The 14,017-nt window shown below is 33.2% G+C and overlaps 1 protein-coding gene across 1 annotated transcript in view; it reads right to left on the bottom strand.

Annotated features, from left to right (window-relative positions):
* The window catches only part of LOC108913740 (glutamate receptor ionotropic, kainate 2), a 90,138-nt gene that overhangs the window by 42,147 nt on the left and 33,974 nt on the right, over positions 1 to 14,017 (bottom strand). The window contains exons 5-6 of the mRNA XM_023454015.1: positions 8,951 to 8,971; positions 97 to 272 (exon numbers count right to left, since the gene is read on the bottom strand). Of these exons, the coding sequence (XP_023309783.1) occupies positions 97 to 272; positions 8,951 to 8,971 (197 nt within the window). The remainder of the gene's footprint in view (positions 1 to 96; positions 273 to 8,950; positions 8,972 to 14,017) is intronic.

The following is a 14,017-nucleotide window of genomic DNA, read 5'->3' as shown; positions in this document are numbered from 1 at the left end:
GGGCGCCGCCCGAGAGCCCCCCCGCACCATCCGCCACTGTAAACTTAAGTATTTCTTATTAGTGAGGCACAGTTATTTCGCATTTCTTTAACTTACCGCCCTAAAGAACTGCTGTATATTCCTGGGATTGGTGTCGACGATGAGTTTATAAATCTCCTTTTGCCTGACCTCCCTTAGAACCTGTCGATACGAGGCGGGACTCGCCTGTCGAATGTACATCTCAGTCCGAGCCGCAGCAGGGGCCTTAACCAACTCCTGCAGCTTGAACAGCCCTGAAACATACCTCAACAAATGAAATTTCCGCCAGATATATCTTATTCTATTGTTGTCTAACTACCCTCTTACACCTTTATAATGATTTGCTTTCATCGCCCCTCGCATACAGACTTTAAATATATGGGGCGGATTAAATTCTTTTCTTAACCGTATTTCCTTTGTTGAAGTTATCGAACCTGTTGATTCGTATAATTATTCGTCGAAGCGTCGTTTCCTGTTTTATGTTTTTAACTGTGTTTGTCATCTGTCCGCTTTTATCCGGTTTTTCCATTTATTATTAGATTACAGTTCAGATCAGTATGGATTCGTATCTGGTCAATTAAATGAATGAAATTGTACCGTTCTGCAAATGTGCGTTTTTGGAAAAACCTTTCTCAAGTTACAAAAATATGCTACGGGAGCAAAAATTTGTTTTTCTGACAAGATACAGAAGCCGTTCGATCGGAGTGATTTTGGTGTCGTTGTGTAGGTTGGACTTTTCTCCATTCCCAGATTACAGTGGTGGTAGGAAAATGGTGCGCCCTTACATTCTGGCTATTTTTCAATTTTCTGTTTAAAGAAGCATTTTGACTTTTACTCAGCATGTATATTTACTTAATTATTAACGTTACTAATTCGATTAAATTGGAAAATAAATATTGTGCTTTTGTATTGGAAACTTTTAAATTTCTTGTGAAATATGAGGAAAATAAAATGTTTAAAAATATCTGCTATCTAAACTAATAGCGAATCGTTTTATTTATATACTAATTATTTATAGTCGAATAAAATCTTGATTTCCTTTGTGGAGAGAAAGATGAAAAAAATACAAAAGGCGACAGCGAGTGCCCTTAGCTTGATACTAATCCATGCTAAAAGCCACTTTGTGTCGTGAAAGAAATATCGTCCAAGCTCTCGATAAAATTTATGTCCTTTTTGAATCACACTGAAGATACTGCTATTAATAATAATAATACCTACAAATATTATAATTTCGATGTTTTCATTGAACTTTCACTTCTAGATGAATAAAAATTTTGCTTGTTATGAAAAGTTATCCGCATAACCTCGGAGAAAGAAGGAGGAAATAAATTATTCATCCTGCCAGACCCTTTATCTAAGAAATTTATTATTATTAAATTTATAAGCATGCTTTGGAAATAAGTAAAAGTCTGGACTTACATTTATTGGCATTTTCATGAGGAAGTAGTAGAATTAATTATTGTAGTTCTTAGTTTACATATATACCGGGTGTCCAACAAGTTTGGAAACACCTGAATATTCCAGGTAAATTATTTTTGAAAAATGTTAAGGTCATTCTTGTAGTAACTTTTGACGAGGAATTAAATGGTGACCTTGGGTTTGACCTTGATCATGACTGAAGGTTATTTCAAGGTCACCTCAATTTTTTTAAATGGAAACCCCCCTTTTTCGTCGGCAATCGAAAGAGTCGGAAATTTTACGTCCAAAAACTCTAATCAGAGTTGATCTTCAAGGTCATTAAATGGTTATTTAAATTTGAGGGCTGGATATCTCCGAGGGACGCAGTTAATGAAAATAGTACAAAGCTCACTTCAGTTACTTTTTTGAATTACAATTAGTGGTGACGTCAAACTCGATCATCTTGTCCTTCAAGGTCATTTGAAGGTCAAATTTTTTTTTTTCACGATAACTTAGCACCCCAAACGTGAGGCAAAGGGACTCACGATAATAATAAAGCACCCAAGTATGAAAACTTCCGATCTTTTGATTTCCGACGTCACATGAGATTTTCAGTAAAAAGAAAGACCTTGAAATGACCTTGAAGGACACCAAGAAGGTCGAGTCACCACTAATTGCAGTTAAACAAAATAACTAAAGTGAGCTTTGTACTATTTTCATCAACTGCGTCTTTCGGAGATATCCAGCCCCCAAATTTAAATAACCTTCGAATGAGGTCAACCCTGATTGATGACCTTAGAGTTTTTGGACGTAAAATTTTCCGCTCTTTCGATTGCTGACGTCGAAAAAGGGGGTTTCCATTAAAAAATGGAGATGACCTTGAAATAACCTTCAAGGTCAAATCCAAGGTCACCATTGAATTCCTCGCCAAATGTTGCTACAAGAATGACCTTAAAATTTTTTAAAAATAATTTACCTGGGAAATTATTTAGGTGTTTCCAGACTTTTTGGACGTATCCTGGCATTTGTCTAAGTAAGCCCCCTTTGATCAATTCTTTGCATTCTGTAATTAAGTTTCTTCGAACAATCTAAATCCGAGCAAAGTTATAGTAGCGTTACTTATCCCGTAAATGACTTTTAAACAGAAATGGTTGTTGTGGCAAACTCAGATTTGTAAGGGTTTCGGATAGCAATCAAGAACTCGGTCAAATTATAACAATCGCGCGGAATACAGGGTTTAATGGGAATGGAAATCATCTGTTATTCTTGCCCATAAATTAATTTCAATTTCATATCCTACGTCACAACTTTATAACTCTGTTTAGGGAAGTTGAACTGGTTATTTGCTGTCTATTCTCCGCGTTACATTCAAGCCGAAATAGGATTTCACTTTCTCCGAATTATTTCAATTCCCGGCTCCTTTCTTTTGAAACACCTGGGGCCATATTCTAATAAGGTGGTTTGTTTGTTCCGTCGCGGATATCTTAGATCGTTCCTTTAATATATTCCGCTGCGACAATTTTATTGTGGGGAATTTGAAGTTGGATACACAAGATAGATGTCGGGTTCCAATTTCTTTTTCATCGCGTCTTTTACTGTTTGAAATCGGAATTATTGAAATGGCTCTTTAAATGTATACGAAGATGAAGGGTTCTATAGAATCATAAGGGCGTTGAAAAATATATAACGAGGAAATTGAAGGCGTACAAGTAGTACTCATCAAAGAAAGCTCCAATCTACGTAAACAGGAATTTTTAATGAGGTAGATCCTTCACTGATCATTGAGGACTATTTGAGTTTTTTTTCGCAGGTCAGAACAAACATAAAAAAGCCTATTATTTACCCCTAAAAACTAAGGGATCAAAATACTGCGCAAAATATCGTATTTTAGTACAAAATAATTGCCAGTCGGTTTCATAAAAAATTATGAAATTGTACTTGAGATATTCTCAAAAAACTGATTTTGGGGATGAACTTTGAAGGTGGTTTTCTCCCTCTTAGAACGTTTTTCGCCCGATAAAAAATACGTATCACTTGTTTTTTGATCCTCTACAAAATTTCAGCGAAATTCTCTTTAACTAATCAAAGCCTGTGTAGTTCACTTCTGATACTTGCTTTTCGCTAAGGCATATTGTTGACAATATGCTTAGCCTGGTATAAAAATGTTTTGATTTTTTTTTCAGGAGGATTTCCTCAGGAAGCCGAACAGATAGAAGGAGCAGCATTCGAAGATGTATGTTCCCAGTACCTATACGTTGAGTAAATCGTCTGGAGCTGGGAGTATATTTTTGATGTTGCTTCGATCAACGTGGCTACAAGGAAGCGTAGCGCACAAATTCGTACGAAGAAACCAAATTCATTTTTCTACTGGCGAAATGCAATTTTCTCCCGGTTTCGTTATAGACTGGCGAGCACTTTGTGGTTAAGTAAAAATTAAAGTACTAGTTTAAATTAAATTTTAAGGAAGAGGGGATTTTTTTGTTAATTTTTTGCTCCATTTTTTGTTATAAAAAATTTCCCCTCCGCCTCCCCCCCCGATTTTTTTGCTCCCTTTTTTGCTATAAAAAATTTCCCCTCCGCCCCCCTTCCGAATTTTTTGCTCCAATTTTTGTCAATTTTTAACAAAACAAAAATACAATTTTCAATTAAATTTTAAGGAAAAGAGCAAGCATTTTTTGTTAAATTTTTTGCTCCCTTTTTTGTTATAAAAAATTTCCCCCACGCCCCTCCACCGAATATTTTGCTCCCTTTTCTGTTATAAAAAATTTCCCCCCCGCCCCTACTCCGATTTTGTTGCTCCATTTTTTGCTATAAAAAATTTCCCCTCCGCCTCCCTACCGAATTTTTTGTTCCATTTTTTGTCAATTTTTAACAAAAAAAAGGCCCAAAAATTTCCTCTCGCTCCGGATCAGAAATTGCAAATTACTTCAAATAAAATAGAGTGGGTTTTTTTGTTGATTTTTTTGTGGATGTACTCCCTGACATTCCAGGCTGGACCAAGAAGGAATATTTTTTTAACAAAATTGTTTAATTTGAATTTTATGATTTTAATAAATCATTACTGTTTCAGTTTTATTGTACCAATGAACAAAAATTCATGAAATTTCACTTTTTAAATAAAACAGAAGTGAAACCAAAGCAAAATTTATTAAAAAATATTTTCACAATATCTCTTTGTCAATTTAGTACATTGTAAAACTGATATAATATAAGGGCTGCCTAATAACTAGACTGTTTGTTCATGCTTCAAAGATACAGGACGAATGTCACACACTGGCTTTCCGCCATTTCTCGATTTGTTCTGTTGGTTCTGGTTAGCAACATATTACACCTTACGTCTTCGTTGTCTAATTAATATGTTTCGAAAACTCCAAAGAAGTCTGTAAAATAAAATAAAAAAAATTGTTACATACAGGGTGCTTTGTACTATAATACAAAATAAAATGATTACTCATTTAGACAAAGCACAGTGCTTTTATGGAGACAGCCTTTTATACACATACGTAGTAAAAGAATATGCCAATCCGATGGCACAATAGCATTGTTGCAAGACCGTTATTTTTCCAGATATATTATTACTTATTTGGATATATCCCCCTCTTGCGATTACAACAATATAGCGTTCGATTCGATGGGTCTATCGCTAATTATTGTAAGAGAGATATATCCAAAATGTGTGTCATAAGCAGACGTTAGAAAAAAAACTATTGTTAGTTGTTAGGCAACCAAGTCGTTTGTAATCATAATCTTCGTTTAATATTTCATAAACCATTCACGATATCTATTTTAACAAGCGTGATATATTATTTAAAAAACAGCTTTTTATTTTATTTAAAAGCATTATGTTAATCAAACAAATTCAAAATTTAATCTAAGAATTCCAAATGAAGTTCCAAGAATTCCAACAAATTCCAATTCCAAGAATTCCAAATTCCAAGAATTCCAAGGATTCCAAATTCCAAGAATTTCAAATTACAAGAGTTCTAAATTCCAAGATTTCCAAATTCCAAGAACTTTAACAAATTCTAAGGCTTCCAACAAAAGAATTCCAAGAATTCCAACAAATGCAATTAAGTTCCAACAATTGAAGTTAAACAGAAATCGACAAATGAAGTTAAACAGAAATCTAGGTATGCAAAAACTAAATTGATGATATTGCCCGAAACATCTATTCTGTGTCAAACCTTGTTTGAATTTGTTTAAGTTAAATAAAAAAGCATAATACGGTTTTATTACGTCTTCAGTAAAATTTTAAATTTTATTAAATGAAGAGATTGACTCCAATCAGGTGGCACAGTTATGAAATTAAAGAGAAATGATTGAAATTACTTAGGTCTAATCTTTGGAAGAAATGTACATTTCGACCCATATAGGAAAATTCAATTTATTTTTTCAAAAAATCTTTATATTAATACACATTTAAACGTTACAAAGGTGTAGACAGCTAAACCATTAACATGCGTACTAGTTGGGACTGAAATAGTTTTGGAAAAAAATAATGCCATTAGCTTTTTTGAATTTTGATGGCATAACTTCTAATTTATTTTTTGCTATGAAAATAAATACAATTTTATTATGTAGAGTACTTTATTAACATCACCTCATTTTTAGCATAGTTTAATTTTCCTATATTTAAGTATTTGGGAATTTTGCCACCAGTGAAAAGAAAATTAAGATATATGAAATTAATCCTTCTGGTGTAAGAGTTCATTTCATCAATTTTTTTCACTCACCCAAATAAATGCCTGAAAATTGTCTTCAAACCGTTAAGGCCTGTTTGGCTAAATAATCATATTTTAATTAATTTAAATATCTTTAACTTGAACACCCTGTATCCCGGAAACAAAATATTTTTCAATAAAATTCTATTTGAACCACCTTAACCTTTATCGCAGAAGCTGCTGATGATTGAACACTCTGTATAGAAAATGACTCTATTATAGACGTTAATAATCACTATTTGTTATTGAAGTTACACTTTTGCCATCCTCTGTATCTCGAAACCAGTTGTAATATTTAGTATTGAACATTGAACTACTGACAAGAGATGAGTGAGAACAAGGATAAACTGAATTAATTTTCATTTATCAAAAGGTTTCAATGCACCATTCCATATTTTCTGAGGTTTATGCTATAGAATCACAATTTAGTCTTAACTAAAACCCATATTTCACGATACAAGTATGTAGAAGAAGTGTGGCTCTAAATATCGGCAAAATACGATTTATAGAATGTCTTTTGCTAAATACATTACCCTTTACGAAATTTATGGAGGGTGAAATAAATACACACATTAATTTTGAGGCTGAAACTAAGGAAAATACCAATGAGTATCAGTTACAAATTTACCACGAACTCAGATTGGGATTATGAAGATATTTATTCAAATTAAGATTTAGCTTTATTCAAAATTGTTCAGTTACAGAACTATACATTTTTTCAAACAAGTAACAAAAATAACCCAAAATAAAACAACATGGATTTTTGTGTTCAAGGAATATGAAATAGAAAGGACGGAGTCATGAGAGGAAGAAAATCAATATGGTTTTATCATTCGAACAACTGTTAGTCGTAATATCCCAAAAGTGATGGCAGTTAGATGTTAAGAATATCTCAAAGAGTGTTATAATAGCTGCTTTTAAGGCAGCTGTGGCTGCTTCTTAGATAATAAACTTTAGCAGGATATTATAGTCACCCATACAATATATAAAATACAATTCCTAATGACTTTAATAGGTCCGTCTGAGATTTAATATAATTTTATTTCATTCATTTCTTTATGGCTCCGAAAATAAAATTTCTGCGAATATGAGAAGCTTACTTTGTTAACCATGTAAGATTTTATCTGTGACATTTCAGTCCAGCCCGAGATCAATAGTTCAATGTTTTGTATTAATCGATATTGGTGTACATCATGGAACCGCCCATCGATTGTGTGTCCTTGAAACTCTCACTACAAATGTATTCAGATTAAAGTATAAGAAAAATAATTGATTGGCCGACTGGTGCACCATCGTATGATTTTAGCCAATAGGCGACGTATGTACCTACTCTTGTTTTATTGAAGGTTTTAAAGGAATAATTTCACGATTCGTTAGAAAAAAATAATAATATGAATATTCTAATCTAAAATAAAGACCGGAAGTTGTAATCCGCAAGCCGTGTGTCAAAGTTGACCTAAAAATAAGTCACGCTTGAACTAATCAGAGATGGATCGAAGGACATACCGCTCTTCTTACGCCTTACATTGAAAGATTTTGAGAACGGATAATACCAGAATGTTTTTCGTACACATCATTAATATTCAGAATGTAAACTGTCGTGTACACAGTGAAGCCATTCATCATTACCAACGAAAATCGATGAATCTTTAGCCTTTTGAAGAATAAATAAAACCTTCTAGATTACGGTCGGTTCTCTTTTAAAGCTATCCCGTCGAAATTCGATTCTGCCATTCTTTTCTCGTGACAGTGTCGTTGATAATTCATAAAACGCATTTAATTTATGGGCAAGAGTTGTATACTTTATGTAATTGTGGAACTGGGATTTTTTAAACAGCAAATCATTATAAAGGCATATTGAAAAAGGCGCATAACAAGTTTCATGCTGCGGATGTATGAGAAAGAATTAATGACTTGGTAATAAAAATATTTAATCGGAATTAAATAGTAAGATTGATTGAAAGTTGAGCTGAGATCATTTTTAAAATATCGCATATCTTCGAATATAAAGCAGTGTTTTTGTAAACATATTAAACCTGTCGGAAGTCTTTTTTTTTCAAGTGGTAATAATAAAAATTCAGAGGACAATTTTGAAAATTTGAGAGGATGTAGTTGCTTTAATAATAATGATTACTTGTGTTAATTTATTATTACTCGAAATCAATATTTTGTTTTTTCAAATTTTCTTTAGGCAATCATCTATCCACCTGTATTTCGAGCAATTCTTCGACTTGAAATGGAGGAAACTGTTACAAATATATTTCAAGCCGCTGTTTCTTTAGAGTCAAAGAGTTTTCCGTCAAATGTCAAACGAAACTCGAAAGACTGTACCGAGTTAATAAATATTGATGAAACTTAGTTTACCTTAGAGCGTAATCTATGTGTGGAGAGTATTCCTAAGATTTAAAATTTATGATTTCTCTTCCGCTCTCATATCCAACAGGTGTTTTATTGCAGTCACCTTTAAAATTATTTTATCCGATGGCTTGGAAAATAAACTGAACAGAACTGTTTAACAGGAAACTAAAATATTTTGAGGAATTCTCCATATCATAAAATCATTTTATCACTGTTTTGATTAAAATTATAAAATACGTATTTTTAAAAACAGTCAGTAACAGTTTTTCGAAGAAAATATAAAACATGGATTATTTATTTTTTGTAAAATGACTTTAGCTCAACGACCGATCGTGCTCCAAAGGTGAAAAAGTGAATGGCATGCAGCTGAAAACAGACAGATTACTAGGAAGCCTTAAGCTCTAAATAACTAATAAAATTACTAAGAACAGCTTAAAACTTGTACGGCTTCTAACCTTTTCCCCCTATAAGTGGAACTGGAAGAAAGAAATCCATCGTTCCATTTTGTGAAAAGAAAAAATGAACATGTTTATCTTTAATTATTTTTTTTTTTATTTAATATCTTAAATACGATTTTCTTTACGAACCCTCGAAATTGGTATAGGTACAAACAGTATTGAAGTTCGAATAATATGAATTCGAATTTATATTTAAACCGGCTAATTCCTTCTCATATAACATAAATATATTATAGTGGCACCTTTGCTGTAAAGTACGATATTTCAATATATGGCTGTAAAGGAGTGATTCCCAATTAGAAAGCAAGAAAAAAAGGAACGTGTTTTCCAGACTTCTAAAATTGTTTACTTCTAAGAAAGTTTTAATACTCTTTTCAAATTAATCTAGTACAGCGTTTTGATTATTTTCTGAAAAAATATTAAAATTTATTGGAGAGCTTAACTTGTACAAAGTGTCCGGAAATGAACGAGCCATTTTTCAAGGGTAGCTTCTTTGGATACAGATAGATTTAAATCAAAATCCTTTACTACAATTTTACTTCTTTAAGACGATATGGGCTTTCCATTTTTATTATAATATGAAGTTGTGAACATTAATTTAAAGTACAGTTGTATACACGGTGATACATATTTACAGTGGACCAGTTTCCAGTGTTATCAAAATGCCCTTTTCGATTTTCGAATCACCCTATATACCCCCAAATCCGTCGGTGATTTCAGTGGAAAATCGTTTGTGGTTGATTGTAGTAGCAAGAAAAATGTTAGAGCTTTATTTCTTCTGCAATTTCTCGAAATTTTACTATACTTTAAACTGTATTTTTATACAATCTTTTTTAGTCTTTTTTGTTGTTGTTTTTTTTTTTTTTGTTTTTCGATTTTACATAGTCACTATAATCCAAGCTAAGTGTCTAGAATCAATTGTAGCATTTATTTCGTTTGTAGCTGTTTGTAGTACTGTTTATTTCATTTGTAGCTAATTGAAATTTGACGTACAGTCGATATAATACTAAAATCGTTATCATTAGACTAAAATCGTTATTATTACCACTTATTTCATTGGTAGTTTCTACACATCTAAGGTCGTCATTATTCTTGAAGATCTAGCTCTAAAATCATTTGTAGTTTCTTGAAATTTAACGTATAGTCAGTGTAATCCAATATAGTTGTCTAAAATCGTTTGTATTAACGTTTATTTAATTTGCAGTTACGGTCATTATTCTCTAAGCTCTGGCTCTAAAATCTTTTGTAGTTATTTGTAGTAGCGTTCGTTTGTAGTTTGTTGAACTTTGATGTATACTTAATATAACTCAAAATACTGTGAAAATCAGGGATGGGTTCTTTAAAGGTCCCACAACTGCGTACCATAACTTACAAGACTGACAAACAAATTGGATGTTAAAAAATCAGGTGCCTGGTTCACGTAGTCATAGAATATGGCCCACTTGTTTCCGGGCACCCTCACCCACCATGGAATTGGGGAATGAACCAGCGTCCAACTTATAAATGGCGGTTGATGATGCACTGCCGACAAACGTGATCGCTATTATAATCAGTATGCAATAATTAAGGTCGACTGTGAACGTCGATTCACAGTCAACGCCAAAGATTACGGCCGCTGTATCGAGTTTTCAGGATGCTGTCCGTAATTTATCGAGTGGGGCATTCCCCAATACACTAATAGACAACAAACAGCGCTTTACTTGGGATGATATATAGACCTTCATCATTGTGGTATTTAGAACTAAACACATTAATGTATGTGTGCTCAGCTGGGGATGCCGCTTTATCTGATGTTCCGTATCATTTTAATTGGTACGTAAATAACCGTCCCCGAACGCCGGTCAGCGCTACGCCAGCCCTCGAACGTTGAGGGACTAGCTGAAATCTTCGACTAACTGTTAAATTATACGTGTATTCAATTAGGACCAGCTCGGGATATGTGAATCGCGTTGAATTATCGCCAAGGAGATTCTAAAATATCTCACATAAAAAAATTACAAACATTAAAAGTCAGATGTTGACTTTCCGTAAAGTTAGAGCGACGGAAAGCACAGTTTTTTAATCAGTCAGCTTTCCATCAGTCAACAACCGATTGATTGAAAAGCCCTGAAAGGAGTTTACAATTATTTCGTATATATTAAAAGAGACAGGATACCACAGACATCCATTAATTACTTAACGGAAGCCATTAGATAATGGCAAAAGGAATCTGCGGACAGAAAATAAAAACACGTTCGCCCCATGGAACACGCTAATTTATTTTCTTCTCGGTTGTGTTCTCTGAGCCGAATAAAACAAATACTGGGAAACACTAAATAATGTGTAGTGTGTAATCTGAGTGGATTTAATTCGGATTAAATGGACATGTACTTTTTTACTTCAGTAGACAGATAATGTGTAGTCGGCTAGAACTAATACTGCCGTTGCACGTTTTATCGGACGTGTCCAAAAAATAAGGTAAACTGCTTATCTGAAATTCGCGAGTATTATGAAAGTACACAATTATTTTTTCTAGGTTGTTAGTACTGTCCTTGATATCTATGCAGAGTTTCAAGTCAATATATTCAATTGCTGCAAAGCTACTCGTGTTTTTCTAAACATACGAAAATGAGATTATTGATTTTCACTGTGTCTGATTTTGTTGAGCAAAGAATTTACATTAAATTTTGTTTGCGGAATAAATATTCTGCTTTTCAGACTGTTTCAAGAGTTAGAAAAACCGTTGTCATAAGTGCATTTTATCGGGTGGGGATTACTTTGAAGGCGACGGAATTGATTTGGAAGCATACGTAAATTTTTTATTTTTGAAACAAATTCACCTTATTTTTTGGACAACGGGATATCGGGAATTGTGATTAGTACCAAAGCATGTTTTCAAACTAAAAGAAATCAGTGGACAAGTCGGATGCTGATGATTTTTTTTCGTAGCAATCACCAGTAAATCTGATGATGAACATAGATTAATAAGTTAGAATGTTTCAATGGCTGTTTCTTTGTTTTAACAGTAGGTATCTGTTGCTTGTCTCAAAATTACTTGCTTCTTAACTGTCAATATTCCGCATCCACAAGACTCTTGTGTATCAGTATTAGACTATTGTGAGTAAAATGTAAAATTGCACTAATTTGGTGGATGTACTACTGATTTACGGTAAATGTATACAAAATGCTACAACGCCAAGACTTTTGCAATACACATCAGTGGCCTACGCTGCTTTACGGAACGAAACTTTTTGTCGTACTTTTGGATCTCCCCTTGAACTGTCACACATTTTCTGACACACCCTGTAAACAACAGCTTGCTCTCTTGAAACGTTTTAATAGCAAGAAATTCGCAACAAAAAGACCATTCGGAAAGACCCCGTACTAACATCGTTAAAGGTCAGACTGTGAATGAAAAACATATGGAAGAAAACGTTCGGAATGTTACAGGCGAAGCCTATTATACGTCATGTTTGTACGTTTGACCTGAAAAAGACAGCCTTTTCCATTATAGGATAAGGAATCTAAGATGGATTAGGGGAGCAGCAGGAGGGTTTTGGCTATTTAAGGACTTAATGCTGCGGCACTGGTTAATGTACCGGGCTTGAAAGGAACGAGTGGAATCATTGAATATCTCGCTCTATCACAATCGAAGTTGCGAATTTTCCCATATTTAACGTCATATCAGCGATCTAATCCCTTGCAGCGCTGTAAAAACGTTTCTATATCTGATAGTTGAGTGGGACGATAAATTAACTTCCTGCAGAGACACGAGAGATGAGGGGAATCGTTTTTAGTGTACGATGACGTTTTATTTTATTGGAAATTAATTTCTAGTGAATTAGATTTTTCCGCAGAAATAATAAAAGTCATTAATAACTAATTATATCGTGGGTAACAACTACTCTGCGGACTAAAGCACTGTCCAGCATTGAGTTACACACACAATATCTAGTAAATAATGTTATCTCTCAATTAGTAATCAGTAACTACCTAAAAAATCCATCCAAATATTAATAAAAAAAAATTAACTCATGTAATGAAACACAATAGATGAGCCGACCTAATTCTACATTATTCTCAGGGTGACATACTTTTTAAAATTGGATATTTGAATATTATTATTACATAAAAAGTGAAATTTTGAAACGACGTCAAAAATGTGACAATCTGTTTAGATTCTAGTTTAATACCAACTAGTATTTTTATTTATTCAAATGGGCTACAAAATATGTCATATTTTAACTTTCACTACTACTCAGTGTTTACTAGCACAACGCATTGCTTCATACCTACTTACTGACAGAGAGTGGCCTGCTAATCTGTAGGCGCTATGAAAGTATAAGTAATTTTTGCCCACACTGTCATTAGTTAAAAAGTCTAATGTATTGATCTGCCATTTTAATTAAATTGTTTTCTTTTAATAGTACTTTTTTAATATTAGATTTTGTACTTTTACTTTGATATAACTATGTATTCTAAATACATATATCTATCTGGAAAATTATGTTCGTTCTGTTCTATAACTTGCTAACATTACTGATGATATACAAGGTGTGCCATTTAACACTACCGCTGCCAATATCTCCGAAATAAAGAAATTTATTTTAGTCAAAAATTGTAAAAAAAATTGTACAATTTTTTTCTCTGTAGTTGATCATTTGTTTGTTTTATAATTTATTGTTTGTTAGTTAGTATGTGGTGTGCATAAAGCCATTATAACAATATTTTAAAAGAATATTTTGTGTCAGTGTGACTTAAATAAAATAATAGACTTTCCTGTTACATCATACATTCCATATTGAAGTTGACATATCTCGAAAACAAGTAAATATTTGGAAAAACTTTATACTACAAAAATTACTCAAAATTTAACGGTCTTTCAGATGGACCATATTTCCACGTTCCAAGAATCAAAATTTTTTTAGTATCGCCACGCCATCTATGTACAAAGATTTGAACTAACAATTCTAACTGCAATTTGAAGCTATTCGAGTTACCTAAGAACCCCAGTTTCCGGAACTAAAATAAATTTCTTCGTTTCGGAGTTATTGGCAGCGGGGGTGTTAAATGGCCCACCCTGTA

Source organism: Anoplophora glabripennis, unplaced genomic scaffold, assembly GCF_000390285.2.
Source record: "Anoplophora glabripennis isolate ALB-LARVAE unplaced genomic scaffold, Agla_2.0 scaffold215, whole genome shotgun sequence".
NCBI lineage: Eukaryota > Metazoa > Arthropoda > Insecta > Coleoptera > Cerambycidae > Anoplophora > Anoplophora glabripennis.
The sequence above is the reverse complement of the archived record's forward strand: the minus strand, read 5'-3'. Positions and strand labels throughout refer to the sequence as shown.